Source organism: Dreissena polymorpha, chromosome 7 (genome assembly GCF_020536995.1).
Source record: "Dreissena polymorpha isolate Duluth1 chromosome 7, UMN_Dpol_1.0, whole genome shotgun sequence".
Lineage (NCBI taxonomy): Eukaryota > Metazoa > Mollusca > Bivalvia > Myida > Dreissenidae > Dreissena > Dreissena polymorpha.
The window spans coordinates 10,031,676-10,047,711 of NC_068361.1; the positions used below are offsets into that span (position 1 = coordinate 10,031,676).

General features: G+C 33.4%; 1 protein-coding gene across 1 annotated transcript in view; it reads right to left on the bottom strand.

The window, feature by feature from the left end:
* Window positions 1-224: 224 nt before the first annotated feature.
* The window catches only part of LOC127838236 (uncharacterized), a 28,087-nt gene continuing 12,275 nt past the window's right edge, over window positions 225-16,036 (bottom strand). Inside the window, exons 7-10 of the mRNA XM_052365852.1 lie at window positions 5,436-5,582; window positions 3,717-3,835; window positions 509-587; window positions 225-325 (exon numbers count right to left, since the gene is read on the bottom strand). Of these exons, the coding sequence (XP_052221812.1) occupies window positions 225-325; window positions 509-587; window positions 3,717-3,835; window positions 5,436-5,582 (446 nt within the window). The remainder of the gene's footprint in view (window positions 326-508; window positions 588-3,716; window positions 3,836-5,435; window positions 5,583-16,036) is intronic.

The following is a 16,036-nucleotide window of genomic DNA, read 5'->3' on the forward strand; positions in this document are numbered from 1 at the left end:
TCAAGTAGGAACTTTTGTTTGTATCATATTTAACGTTATATTTTCAAGAAACGGACTCCTGATTCATTGAAAGATTGCTCTTATTGCAGAGATGTCTTTATTGGTCAGTTCATCAATATTCATTACGATGAGCAAGTTTTCTAATGATTTAATTCTGTGGTAACGGTATGTACACCTTTTATTTCTATGGTGATATATCGAATGTACTAACCTTTAAGGCTTGCTTATCTTCGTATGAAGTGTATTGTCTTGGGGCAAGTGTCTATTGCAGAATCGGTCAAAATAAAGACGGCTCGATTTGTGTCTGGAACTTCTCTTGCGACATCTTCAAATTAGAGCAACATAAAAGAATGTAATGCTTAGCGTCTGTCCGTTTTGTTGTCAAATAGTAAGAGTACAGTTCATGAACAGACCAGTATCTTGTAAATATGCTTATTATAAGTATTAGTAATATCACAGTTTAACGTAATAATTCATGTACGAAAATTGAACTGACCAAATAACTTACCTCTATGCAGTTTTCGAAAATAAATCTTGTCATGTGCCAAGTCTAGTGCATTTATAAGACATTTTCCACCATCTGTACTCTGAAAATGTGTTTATCAATTGTAATATCAGGTATCCGTGTGTACTTTCACAGGCATATGCACACAATGGCGAAAAGAGTTACTGACTCTAAACGTTATTGATTGCAGCGTTGGGGATTTTAAGATTTAAGTTTTTAATAAGGGTCGGGACTTACTCCATTTTGTGAACATAATACCATGCATTTGTATCGTGGGTTTAGTTTGACCGCGAATATGCACATTCAACAGATGTATGGTAAGATTTATTGAGTTGAATGCTCGTCGCGGCTTCGCGCAAAGTTTTCTCATCAGCACACCGTTTAGTTATACACGTTCTGGTCAGCGAGTATTTCTTGGTCGTAATATGTTATTTTCGTTCAAATTCAAAATCCGTCTCGTATGGATAAAAATATGTGAATATTAAGTTATAGGTAAAGCAAGTCTTATATCTCAACATATTTGACCCTTGAACTCTTATTTTTATGACAGTTGCTTCTATTTCATTAAAATATTCACTATGTACATGTTGAGAGCGAGTATATAGCCTTATACAACAAAGTGTGTCGTGTTTTAATGTAAAATCAATAATATGAATAATATGTGCGTGTTGACCACTACCAATCTGTGATTGAATAAGACGATGTAAGAAAAAGACTCGAGATCTGCTCTATCGTAGAAGACGAACGAAAATCTCAAGCACGCGGGTCAGGTTTCATAAGGAGATTCTGTTGCGCATGCGCGTGCTATTTATGTCCTCACGCGGACTTCACATTCGATTACATCAAACTTTGTAAAAATTGCAATTGATTAAATCGAGTATGCACGATTTTGTCAAATATTATGAATTGATATGAAATGTGTAAAAAACGTATTAAACATAGATTTCAATCTAAATTTAAAAAAAAGTTAAGAAGAACATGTGTCTAAAAATGCGAAATAAGCCAGATATTTAATTCTGAAATCGAAAATGTCTGTACAGTCGATTTCGCCAGCATGTATATCATGCATGTACGATGGAAATCTAAATTTAGTTTTACTGATATTTTTAAATTCCTGCAACGATATCTATTCATACGATACACGAACACTAACTCCGATCCTAATAAAAAGACGAATGCTTCGGTTATTGTAGCAACATATGTACGAAATATCTTCGTCACAATCGGCTCGGGACGCAAAATTGTCTTTGCTGCATTTTGTGAAATTCGTCTTCAACATATAATTTTTCTTGCCTATTTTGTGTAATTATAACATATTTAATCAATATATCACAATTTAACACATATAAAAATCGTGCATGCTCGCTTTAACTATAACACTTGCCTTTTAAAGCGAGATTATACGATTCTTATATGTGTTCAATTTGCACACACAGAGGTCAATGTGCTTGATTTCAATGATATGGGTAATCCCAGTTTTATTCTTTTTTGATAGCCTTTGTGTTTGGGTCTATTGACAATTCGTTCCATCAAAAAGGGAAATTTGATATAACTAGAGATATGACCGAACATGATACATATTGCACGTACCGCGTTGACACAGACATACAAACTGGACAATAAATGCTGACTTTTTACTTCTTATCAACAAGTATAATCGTAAAGGTAGTCATATGGTTCTTGTATGACAAATAACGTCTCGTATAGATACAAACATGTGACTTGTTAGTTATAGGTTAAACAAGCCTTTTTATCTCAACACGTTTGACCCTTGAACTCTTATATCGACCTTGATCTTGAATGAGACAAATAGCTCGTATAAGGGAAAAACCAACCCACATAGTTGAACGTTTTTGCCTATTAATTTTAATATCTCTATGAGCATGGTGAACTAAAAATTCGAGAAAGCCCTGGTAGTAATAAAGCGATGTATTTTGACATTTTACCCGTACGATTGGAATTGACCTCGAAAGTAGCAGCATGGTTCTTTGGCGTGACACATAATCTTATATAATTGCATTAAGTATTTCATATGCATGGTCCAGTTATCCCATTAACAAACTCTTCTTAAAACATAAATGGCTTTATTAAGAATGTGTATACAATATTCGTTTACGCATGTAAAAGTCTTATATAGGTGAACTTTTTTGTCAAGTTATTACAAGAATTTTTCGTGCATGGGGAGTTGCAGTCCTTAAGAAACCTACAATGACAACAAAACCCTGTGCCATGAGCCTTGACGTCAAAGTTTGACTTCAATACCGACATTATCCACATTTGTGTTGTCCTTAACACATTCTCTCAAATAAATACATTTACGAAATGCATGAGGAAGTTACAGTTCGCAGAACCCCAATTGTGACAATAAAGCCGCGTATTTTTATATCTGACCTCAAAGCTCAAACTTGAGATTTAAAGTAACCACATGGCTGTTGCGCGCTGCACACAGTCTCGTGCAGGTGAATATGTGTGCAATTGTAATTGAAAATCGTTAAATTCATGCCAAATTTGCAGTTCGCACAAGCTCCGGACAGACAGACCAACATACCGACGGCTATGGGACAGAGATAAATCAATGTAGCCCCTATCATATACCGGTAGTGGGGTTATAATAAGGTTTATCTCTCGCTGGTGCAGCTGAAGTTTCACTTCGTTTACATTTGAAATTGTTGTTGTAGTTACTGAAAGTCACTGAATATATCATTAAATATAATACCATACCATTTTAAGTTTTTTTTTTCACCGTGACAAAATCGTTTTTTAACCAAATGTATACTTGATATAATTTGAAGTATTCAAGTTTTGTCATCATTCTTGTTCAATGTCTAGATCAACTTCACACATCAATGAGTTGTAAGACACGCTTTCATCTGCTTTTCAAATTATTTTATGCAAATGGCAAAATTTGTGTTAAGAAAATTAAATGGAAATGAATATTCCTTATCTTTAATCAGTTATATATACTCCACGTTTTCTTTCAAATGTTTTTGACCTAACATACTTAAGCACATATACTTTGATAGTGATGGCTTGTGGAAGGGACATATTTTTGTTTAAATACAAAACCATTACAAATGTAGCATTTGATCGTGTATGGCAATGAAACAACGCAAAATTAAAATATTTGATACTCGTATGCATTCAAAGAATGGGATGAAATTTCGTACACTATTGCAACAGTTACTTGTTAATGAACAAAAGCGCACAATACCTTTATTTCGTTTATCTTTTTGATTACCGCATCAACACTCCTCACAGTTGAATCATCCAAGTTGAAAAAGAGGTTAGCAAAATGGTCGAACGTTATCAAGGCAAACCTGGTCCCATTTCCTGTTGAATAACAGGAAATACACGCATATACAAGACTTTTGAAAATCATGCACTGTACACACAGATCCCTACATGCAAATTGAATCATAGCTCTAAAATGGTCAAGCTCGGAAATTTAGATAATAACTTTGCGGCTAAGCGTAAGTTACTGCGGTATTAACCACCGGTTTGGAATGCCGATGCGTGGGAAAAAAACAACGTGAGCGAAAGCCCGACTTCTTAAATAACAACAATCGGATAACAAACAGTCTCTAATTAGCTCAAAAAGCAACACTGATCGGGAAACTTTTGTAACAATCGTCTGTATAATTTTAAAAGTGCCCAACTTATTTTATACTTAATTAGCTTTCCCGCGAAATATATACTAACGTGCATGTCAATGACGTAATCGCCTCCAAACAATTCGGTTTCATTCGCAAACATTGAGTGTATCATTATGATAATGCCATATCGTGTTACTAATTTGGTTTTATATCGCCGCATAGTGCAAAATATGTCTGTGCGTCAAACGTTTGTTAAAACATTCGCATTTTACTGAACAATGTATTGAAAATCCGGAACGACTTTAACTTAACTATGCTCCACCAATGGTCTGTTGCAGAATAATCCATATCAGGGTGCATGATCACGTGCCTTTGTAGGGTTCCCAATTTAACGTTAATGGATGTAAACACAACGGTTAGTGGTGCTTTTTTAAAATATCTTTTTAAAACATTTTTTCCTAAGAATTATAACTAGAGCACAGATTACAGGTTTGTATGATTCTTATGTCAATTTGAAATACATCGGAATTACTTTATTACATAAGCCTGTGTTTTTGTTAAAAAAACGATTTGTAGTACATTTCAAACGCGGTTATGCTTCATGTAACGTGACATTGTGTCACCCATTTTAAACTTATTCAATGATTTATTCTTTTACCATAAAATATCGGCACAAACTGCAATAAAACTGTCTTTCATGCACTAAATATTTATGCACATGTTTCAATAATTTTAGATATTTGCACAAATACAGTTGTGTTTACAGTCTGTCCAGCCCGAATGTAGACCCCTTAAAACCCCGTTGATACTGCACATGCAATTGCTTTATTTGCCAAAGAAACCAAACTCGTAGTTTGGTAAAGAATAAATAAATACATAATGTTTGAATTATCGTTCGTGTTATCCTTTATACAAATATTTAAAGTTATGAGCGTATGAAGTAAACCAAGCAAGTAAAGGTTCATATTGTTTTACTTCCTTACATGAAAACGTAATGTGTTTTGTGTAATACAATCTGACAAATGTTGGTGTATAATCTGTTTTAAAAACTACATTCAACTATTATATATTCAGGACTACGTTCCATCTATGGTAAATGAGTGTGTTTTTTTTATCTTTTGGATATCACAGATGTCGTCTTAAAGGTCTAATCAAAGATATGTCTACGACCTTACCTTCCACTATTATTATGTTAAGGACATATACTTCTGAATAATTCAAATGAGAAGTGAAACTTGATATTAGAAAGAAATACTCATACACGATTTTCATTATTTTTAGATTTATAACTTGACATAATTGATGGGAAAATAGGTAAAGATACAACAAATGTATACCTCCGTCAGCACTAGCTGAAACTCCATAGATATTGACAATCATTTTCGTAAATTCTTTTGCCAGTTCCAGAGACGCAGGACCGAAGCTCGATGACGTGTCCATTAGGAATATGACGTCAAGTCCTTTTTTTCCTACACTTAATCGCGCTGAAAATATAGAATCAAGAGATCAAAGAAGAGTAAACGAGTTTTCTGATAAATATATGTCACATCTTTTTAGTTCAATTAAAAAGTGTTATACATGTCAATTAGGAATATGACGTAAAGTCCTTGTTTCCTACACTTAATCGCGCTGAAAATATTGAATCAAGAGATCAAAGAAGAGTAAACGATTTTTCGGATAAATATATGTCACATCTTTTTAGTTCAATTAATAAGTGTAGTACATGTAAATTAGGAATATGACGTCAAGTCCCTTTTTTCGTACACTTATTGGCGCTGAAAATATAGAATCAAGAGATCAAAGAAGAGTAAACGATTTTTCGGGTAAATATATGTCACATCTTTTTAGTTCAATTAATAAGTGTAGTACATGTCAATTTATAACCTCCTTTTTATTATATACATTTACTTTTTTTAGGAATATCTGTGCTCTCTCCAGTTTGCGTTAATCTATTACGGCTGATGCAATAGTTATTATTCGCAATCATTATCAATAATTGCTTTGATGCACGAATCTCATCGTTCATTTAATGAAACTGTTTTATTTCTTCGTGAATGTACCGAACACGCTTGCATTCAGTCACAGCACTAAGTAAAAGAAGTCCTACATGTGCGCCTTTTTGGTTTTCTAACCTGCTGAGTAGAAGTATGTTGATATTTATAGAATACTTACGTATCATCGTATTATGATATGTTTTTACAATTAACGTCATATTCATTTCATGTATTGTTTCATAAATAGCATTTTTTAATGTTTGTAAAATGGTTAGAATTTTCTTTATATATGTATTTCCGTCATGTGACTATATAAGTCAACGTCAATAAATGGAAGAACATTCATTAATTGACTTTGTATGCCACGAGCCCCTACCCAGCACCCCCAAGAAAATAAATACACATTTTTGCAAAAAATAGTCTTGGAATTGAGTGTGAGATTTCATCAGAGAGTCTGTACGTTTTAGTTTTCCATATTGTATATCCCTTTCCGACAAAGCACAATACCGAACATTCGGGAAACATTTTTAAAATTTATTTCAATCCATTATTTATATAAAATAAAACACACAATAAATACGGTATTGACGTACACAATATAACTAAGATAAACGCACAGTACACACAATCAGTTTGGTCTTTCGAGTCTGAAAAAGAATGGACTGTACCTAAGTGTCGCTCGGGTTTTAACGGTCACCAAAGATACTTGACAGACAAACAAGCAGTTGATAAAGAGCAATACATAATTTATATCTGGTTATCTGTTGAGATAGTGAACATGTTTTGAAAGACTATTTTACATAGATCAATGTATACCATGAAAAGTGGAGTTTGATGTATTTGGTAAATATCAAAATTGCGGGAGAAATACAGACGATATGCCCTTTGAACTCGTCCAGTTATGTTAAGATGTTTGCTTTATCACATGCATTATCATGTTTGCAGTGTAATAAAACTACAACGGTTGTTTTGTTTTACAGTTGTTACATGCGTCGATTAACATTGCGTGTAGGTGAATGGCATTGTAAGGATTTACTTTTGTAACATTAAGATGCCATCACATTACATAGAGTTAAAAGAAAGCAAATTATGTGTGGTAATAACGCGAGCGGTTAATACAGAATATAACAATACATATACTTATACTGATTTCATTCAATTCTTTACAACAAATTATTTATACAAATTAACTTACATTCTCCTGAACGGTACAAAGTCCATCCTTATATCAGACCAACAACGAAAATTCTGCACTGCCAGCTTTCTGCAAGGCGTTAGTACGATGGCGACAATGCGATAAAGCGATAGTATGATGGCGACAATGCGATAGTACGATGGCGACAGTGCGACAATACGATGGCGACAGTGCGATAATACGATGGCGACAATGCGATCATGCGATAATACGATGACGACAGTACGACAATACCATGGCGACAGTGCGATAGTACGATTGCGACAATGCGACAATACGATAGGGCGATAATACGATGACAACAGTGCGACAATACGATGGCGACAGTGCGATAGTACAATGGCGACAATGCGATAATACGATGACGACAGTACGACAACGCGATAGTACGATTGCGACAATGCGATAGTACGATGGCGACAATGCGATGATACGATGGAGACAGTACGATATGAATATCGCATTGTCGCCATCTTACTATAGTGTTGTTGCATTGTCGCCATCGTACTATCGCATTGTCGCTATCGTACTATCGCGTTTTCGCATTTTCGCCATCGTACTATCGCATTGTCGACATCGTACTATCGCATTGTCGCCATCGTACTATCGCACTTTCGCATGGTCGCCCTCTGGATTTTAATGTGTAACCACGATAGCAAAACGGTATTCCGTATTTAAGCATTCTTAGACATTACAAGTTGCACTGAAAAAGTCAACTAACGTCTCTGCCGCACTACACACTCGGGTTTAAAATGTGCTATTTCCTTCAGTTTGATAACATTTTAGTGGTTTATCTGTGGAACGTTGGTTATTTAAACGTCTTGTATTCTTTTTTATTCGTATTATGGAATGAGTGATGTATTGGACGTCATCATTGATGACGTTCATTCGAACGAATGATAAAGGGGTCTAAGTTTCATTAAGTTGAGGCATATAGTCGCGATTTGGGCGCCTTGAAAACTGGTCGGTAACTTTTGCTGAAATTTGACATGTATATGGACAAGAATGCGATCTACCTGTTGGCGTAGGCGTTATACCTGGGAAAAATCTAGTTTTTGATTAAATCACGAAAAAGTGGTGTGTTTTATTGCGCAATCGCTTTAAAATGAGTTCTCGCCGGAAGCGTTAATAGCGTTAATAGCAACCCAAACACAATTCACCCCAAGGAGACAATTCACGCAATAGACACTTCAAATTTGATTTTAATTAATACATATTGCGATTTTATTCCCAAATTAATAAATAAGTTCATATTGCGTTTAACATACGAAGCTGAACCCGTTTAGAAAATATTAACAAAACAAACAAAAACAAACAACAGTTAAATTTCATTGATGTAGATATGGTAACCTGATTACATATCCACTAGCGTACACATGAAAAATAGTTCGCAAGTAAACAACAAACAATCAAATTTAAACGCAAATAAGTTAACAAAATATAAAAAATAAATCCGAGAAATCGATACTTAAAATTACAATTTCTGCACTAAAAACATTTTTCAGAGTCATTAAAACACATAATTTCGGAAGAATACAACCAACAATCAAAATGGCTGCCAATGAACTTTCGAAAAGAACGCGAGAAAGTATTTACAAAATAACATCATCAAAAATGATTAAAGTGAACGCTACTTCGCCGTGTTTTAGATAAGTATACGATCTATTGAAAAACACTAGCATTTGACATAAACACACCCATGGATATGGAAATAGACATCACGCGGCTCCCGCATTTTGCGCTGTGTACGGTTGTTCAGAAAACTTGGTAAGTGTCATTGTGTTCTTGAATTTGTCCGATGAGTTGAATTTTATATACCATAACCATACGAGAAAGTTTTCAAAACACATTTATTTCTTACGAAACTTACCCTGAAAAATAAACAACACAAATATTAGTGGCACGAACTGATAGTGGAACGAAACGACAATCAACCGTTAAAGTTCAAGGGCATAATTTGAATGGAAATACATGTGTTGAATATTGGATAAATTAATTGTTTTGCCGTTAAAAGGGTAAGTTTTTTTGGTTTGCTTTGCTTATTTTTTTTATCAAAACACAAGTTTTATAGTTTGATTTGTGTACAACAGTTCAGTTAACGTTATATCTTGAATTTATAAATATCGAAATAGATGGCGGAGTTTGCACATTTCGGACGTTGCTATGCAAGTTAGTTCTCGATAGAATATACTGTTTTACCTTTTCGCATACAGTTGTGCAGCTGTTTTTCCATGTAATGATGCAATGTTTTACGTCTGGAATACCCCCTCGATGATTATAAATCATTAACTTCTCAAATTATAAGCATCGTCAACTTGACAAGGTTCTGTCAAGATTTAATATTTTTATTTAATTAATAATTACTAAATTAGTAGAATATGTAAAGCTGAGTAACATTAATTCAGACTGATGTCTGATTAGGGCAGTGGTTCACCTGATTCTCTCATAGGTTGACCACACCACAATTTATATCAGTACAAAAACAAATAGCTTGTAATTATAATTGATAAATGTGAATGTTTAATTTATTTGTTTGCAACAATGTGGAACCTTTTGGTTTGAGCATTGTAAGCCTAGTGTATAATTGCCCCTTTGTTCAGCACACATGAATTGATATGAAATACAGCTATATCTCGTGTGGCGTATTTTCATTTAAACTCTGGATTTTAATGACTACAAGTCAGTCGTGCAGTTAAATATGTTTTACAGCATAGAAAGAATCCAAAATTATTTCGGATTTTGTGTTTGCCATGCATAATTTTAATTTTCATAGGAATAAAATAACTTACAGCGACAGGATTACGGCTTTGTTATGTTAAGCATTTGATACAAATGTTATTAAGAATTAGTGTGGTTGTAAATAAATTTTGAGAAATGGAACGCAAAAAAAATCACAGAAAATGGAAGTGCGTGCATGTTACTGTATCTTGCAACTTTATTGTTTTAAGAATTGGATTAAAGTTTAAATTTAGGTAAGCGTGTCGCTTATACTAAATTTAGTTCTTTATGTCTCCTTTGCTCTTATATGGTATGAAATGCGTATCTCGTGTAACGTAATTTCATTCAAACTCTGGATTTTAATGACGACAAGTCAAACGTGTTATTTTATTTAACAGTAAAATCTTTTTTAAAGCCTCAAAAGATTGTAAAAATATTTCCGATTGTATTTTTGTCATGCATAATTTAATCTTCCATAAGAATAATATAACTCGCTGCGTCAAGATTTCGGTTTCCTTAATCATGTTTTAGGTAAGAATGGTTAGCATTTGATACACAAATAAAAAAAAAATAGTGTGGTTTTTAATAAATTTTGACAAAGAAAAAAATGACCAAAATTGGAGGTTCATATCTTTGTAACTTTATTGTTTTAAGCAAAGGATTTAAGTTAAAATTGATGTAAATGTAAGCGTGTCGTTAATACTAAATTTAGTTTTTTTATGACTCCTTCGCTTCTGTATATACAATGTATACACTACGTGACCCGTGATTGTTGCCTAATTTGCGGAGTCAAGGCGGACAGTTTGCTTTTTGAGTGGAAAATCACCGCGATTTGACGTGATTCGTCACTCTGCCGTCGCGCGAGAGCAAGATAATCTTCGCCCTGATTCCCCTCAGTTTTGCGGTGATTCGCCGTGATTGCAGTGGATATCGGTGACATCGATGATTCAGCAATTCATGCATATAAACCAAATTGTATCGATAACTGTATACATAACGCTTTTCTAATGTTCACAATTATCAAATAATCCAACATAATTACAACTTCACTTACGAAAAAATAATCTTAAACATTTATGTCGGTAAATATGCTTGAGAATTTCATTAACACAACCATATTACTACGCCATTTTTCAGAAGTGTAAAGAGTACAGCGCATAATGTGGGACGAGCGTATTTAAAAAGCTAATATCATATTTCTCGTAAATTACCAAATTATTAGTTTTGTCTAAATCAAATACCATGTATAGAGAAACAAGGTATTTATAACCGACCAATGACGAAACACTATGCAACTTTCAATTTAGACAGTGCTACATGTATATGGCAACAATATAGAATTTGAAAAGTGGTAGTGTATTCGGGCCTGGAATATAATTAAATAATGTTTACATGTTATTTTCAATAATTATTGCATGATCATTCTGCGCTGTTATATTAATTTGGAGCAGTTAAAGCTTCCGACATTACCTCATCAAATTCATGTCGGAATGGGAGTATTTTAGCTAAAACGCCCATTGTATACAACAACAACAAAAGCTTTATTATTGCAATGTATAATGTAAATGTATACATAAATGTTACAGGTACATGCGGTGATGCGAGAATTGCAGCAAAAATCACGGCTCGCGTAGTGTAGTATGAAATACATATCTCGTGTAACATAATTTCATGTAAACTCTGGACTTTAATGACGACAAGTTGGATGTACGGTTTCCTATATTGTGTTTAAGGTCAGAATGGTTAGCATTTAATACTTTTATTATTAAAAAATAGTGTGGCTTTAAATAATTTATGAGAAAGGGAAGGAAGAACAGAAAATGGAAGTTCATATCATTGTAACTTTATTGTTTAAAGCATTGGGTTAAAGTTAAAATTGAGGTTAGCGTGTTGTTAATAATAAATTCAGTTTTTTATGACTCCTTCGCTCTTGTAAAGTATGAAATACGTATCTCGTGTATCGTAAATTCTTTTAAACTCTGGATTTTGTGATCGCCTTTTGTCTGTCGTCTGTTGTTAGTCGTCAACATTTACCTTGTTAACACTTAAGAATGTAATGTATTGCAGATTCAGAGATGTCTGTTCTGTTTTGAAGGTCATGCGAAAAATAAACTTATGGGCTGTTTGCATATTTTAATAACATATAAATATTGTTCAAATCTATTTGTTGATAGATTTAAAATAGCTAACTTTCCTCTTACATGCCCTTGTATTTCAAGATAGAATACTTTCCTTCACAGAGGAAAGAGGTCTGAGTTTGAATCTCAGTGGGGGCTTCAGAGGATGATTTATTTTTAGAAAAATGATTATATTTGCTCAACTTTGTAAATGACTTAAAGCCACACACCTAAAAATTAACTGCATGGCATAGTAAATTTATGTATAAATAATAAACATATTTTATCTTTGCCATTTAGAATATATCTGGTGATTACAAGGTAGAAATCAATCTTTTTTGCGCTTTAAAACTTAAAAATAATTGCATTTGTCGAAATAGACGTATATGTCTACAAATCCTACTTTCGGTTTAAAAGCGTTACCATTTAAACAATAATATATTACTTTCTAACTAGGCTATAGATTTAATTTTACTTATGCCAATTAGAATATACACATGTAAGGCTATAGATTTAATGACAATTTTGCACACCTTCAAATTGCATCTTTATGTATTGATTAACATGTATTTCATTTCAAAGTGTGTGGCTTTAACCAAATAACTTTGAAAATTTCTTTTAAAGAATGAGGTTTCTGAAAACTCAATCATTGAAGAAACATTTATAATTTGAGGGTACAATAAGACAGCAAACTAAGAATAGACATCCATTTGAGTTTTTTTATCAATTGAATATGCAAAGAAGAAATTAAATATCAGCAATACAAAAGCCTGTAATATGTGCAGCGTGTGGTTTTTCTATCTATCTATATATGCTCAGTCAAATTCAAACTAGGCAAATATTTACTGGACAGAAGGTCCTGTAAAATAGGAAAAAATACAGGACCCGCTCTTTTTTTATAGGACCTACTAGCTACAGAATATAATAGTTAGTAAAATAACTTGGTTTCATTGCCGGGATCAAGGTGTTTATGATATAAAATGATAAAATTATTGAATAGGTATTAATTTTAAGGTCACACATTTGTATCTGACGTTAAATAACAATACACGCAATACATGGTACTAGTCTTGTTTAGAAAAAAAAAATTTAAATGCTGAACGCATGTTAACAGTTAATATAAACAGGAATAGCTTCTTTGTAATATCTTAAGAACAATTCCCCAAACAAAAGTACTTTATACTTTTTTAACTAAGCTATGCTTAGCGCGCATGTCAGGTATGAGTCTTGTCAATTCAGCCTAAACTTACAACGGCCTCGATAAATGACAACCGACCTGTTTCACGCGTGGACATTTATAGCCAAGATAATAACGGTTTGAATTACAATGATCATTATTATACATTACTATTGCTATTAAAACCACACAAATTGATATCTGCATCATTTAAATTGTAATAATCAGATTTATGATTATCTTGTTAAGCGACTAGGCCGTAATGGATTTGGACCGTCCTGACCCGTATTTGTAAGATGCACATAAATAGACCAATCAGATGCCCTCGGAAAATTCCGTCAGCAGAAAGAGCGTTGGTATGGAAAAGCACATGTATAAAGACGCTATTGCTATTTTTGCACCTCAGAAAACTTTCAGAGCCATAAACAAACCTATGAATTTGTTTTTTGTTTTTTTTACCGGACAATCAGTCCTGTAAATTTGACTGACAGGCCGGACCTTACACAATTTTACAGGACGTGTCCGTCGGTCCGGCCATGTTTGGCCAAGACTGTATACTGTCTAACTCCCCTTTCGGGTATTATTGACAGGTAATAGATATGACAGAATACTCTGTAAGTATAATTGTGCACTCAAATTTTTTATGACAAGTTGAATTATTAGTGTTGTATATACCATTTCCATGCGATAAATTTTAGAAACCCATTTATTTCTCACAAACTGGGGTTGAAAAGTAAACAACAACGGGGTTTGATTTTACATTCATGAGTTTTTTGGGGTGTTTAATACATGTATAGTCATTCAAATTTCTAATGTTTGATAAGGTTTTATTAATTTTGGGTATAGTTAAAAATGTTCTGTCGGTTTAAAACCATGGCCGTTGAGGGCGTAGCAGTTTTCCTTATATGGGCCAATGGCTATAGTAAAATCTTGTTACCACTCTAGAAATCACATTTACTGTGCATCCTTCAAGAAACTTGGTCAGGTCATTTGTTCTTATGATGTCTTGGCTGAATTTGAAAAACTGTTTCGCTTTCTTTAATTTATTCTCAAATCTTAATGAAGTTTGGTCAGAAGATTTGTATAAATTAAATCTCAGCCAAGTTTGACACTGGGTCATTTGAGCTAACAAAATTGGTTAATATATTAAATAAACAAAATGCATGTTTATACCACAGAAGTCACACTGTTAGTCTAATCTTCATCAACATCGGTATGCATATTTAACTTCAAAACAAATATTGGACCAGGGATTTCAATAGAAGCAGAATCCTGCGTTTTGACGCGAGCAAATAAAAAATGACTCATTTTTGACGCAACCCTTTTTTCGGCCGTGCGTCATTTTGACGCATCGAAAATTTAACCCGTGTGTCAGTCAGTTAACATCTCCAGTTCCATGGTAATAAATCCCCCTGTGCTCCTAATCAAAATTAATGTTGCTACGTCTGACCTTTGACATTGTAAATGGCGGACGTATTGTAAATTAACATTAAACCCGCGTTCAATTAAAAAATGGCGATTCAAACAACAACAACAATTCAAATTACAAGTAATGGTGATTCAATAATGGAGATAGCATTAACTGGATTTAACAAACATTAAATAAGGTTTGTTAAACCAGATAACAACAAGGAAATTTTGGATTATTAAAGTTAAACTACTACTGGTAAGGCATTCTTAAGTGTATATATTTCCGACATGTATAGTATTCGGATAAACAGTAATAGATATACTAGATGTTCCATGCATTTAGATTGTGTTTTTGTACAAAAGCTAGCATAGGGATGATGATAACTTATAACAAGATAAATATGTGATGAAAAGGTGCTACAGGTACATATCTTAAATTACTTAAATGTGTTATAATGAAGTAGATTTTAATGAGCATTTATTGTTTTAACAAATAAACATAGTATAGTGATAGAAATAATAAAAGTTGTAAAATGAACATGTTTTGTTTTTGAAAAACTTAAAGTCGATATTGTTCGCACAAATTATTGATATTTTGTCCTTATCTTTGTGTACCAATTCATTAAAATATGTTGTGTTATGTATCATGGTATTTTTATTTAATAACGCAGTATAACTTTTTTAGATATTGTGTAACTCTTGGAGCATGTTTTTATCTAAAAAAATTGAATAATACAGACAAAAACACAATTAACGCGCTTCAAAATTGACCCCAGAATTTTTCAATTTGACTCCTCAAAATTTCAGTCCAGGGGTCATTGACTCCTGGTTTTTATGGAATGAGTGCTATATTGACGTCATCATTTGAGGACGTTCAATTGAACAAATGATAATGGCGACTAAAATTCGATAAGCTCCAGCGTATAGCAGCGATTTGAGAGTGTTGAAACTGGCCCGACACTTGTGCTGAAATTTCTCATGTATATGGCGTTTTCGTCATATCTGGGAAAAATCCAGTTTTTGATAAAATGACGAAAAAGTGGTGTTTTTATTGCGCAATCGCTATAAACACGTGGATAAGCCGGAAGTACATGTAGTGTTAATAGCAACCCCAAGACAATTCACCCCCACAAGACGATTCACCCGCTAGACAATTCAAAATTGATTTTAAATATAAACAAATTCGTACCAATAATATTTCGCACCCATATTTTTTTCGTACCTATTTTTTTTGTACCCATTTGTTTCGTCCTCAAATTTTTTTGTACCCAAATTTTTTTTTTCGTACCCATTTTGTTCGTACCCAAATGTTTTTTGTACCCTAATT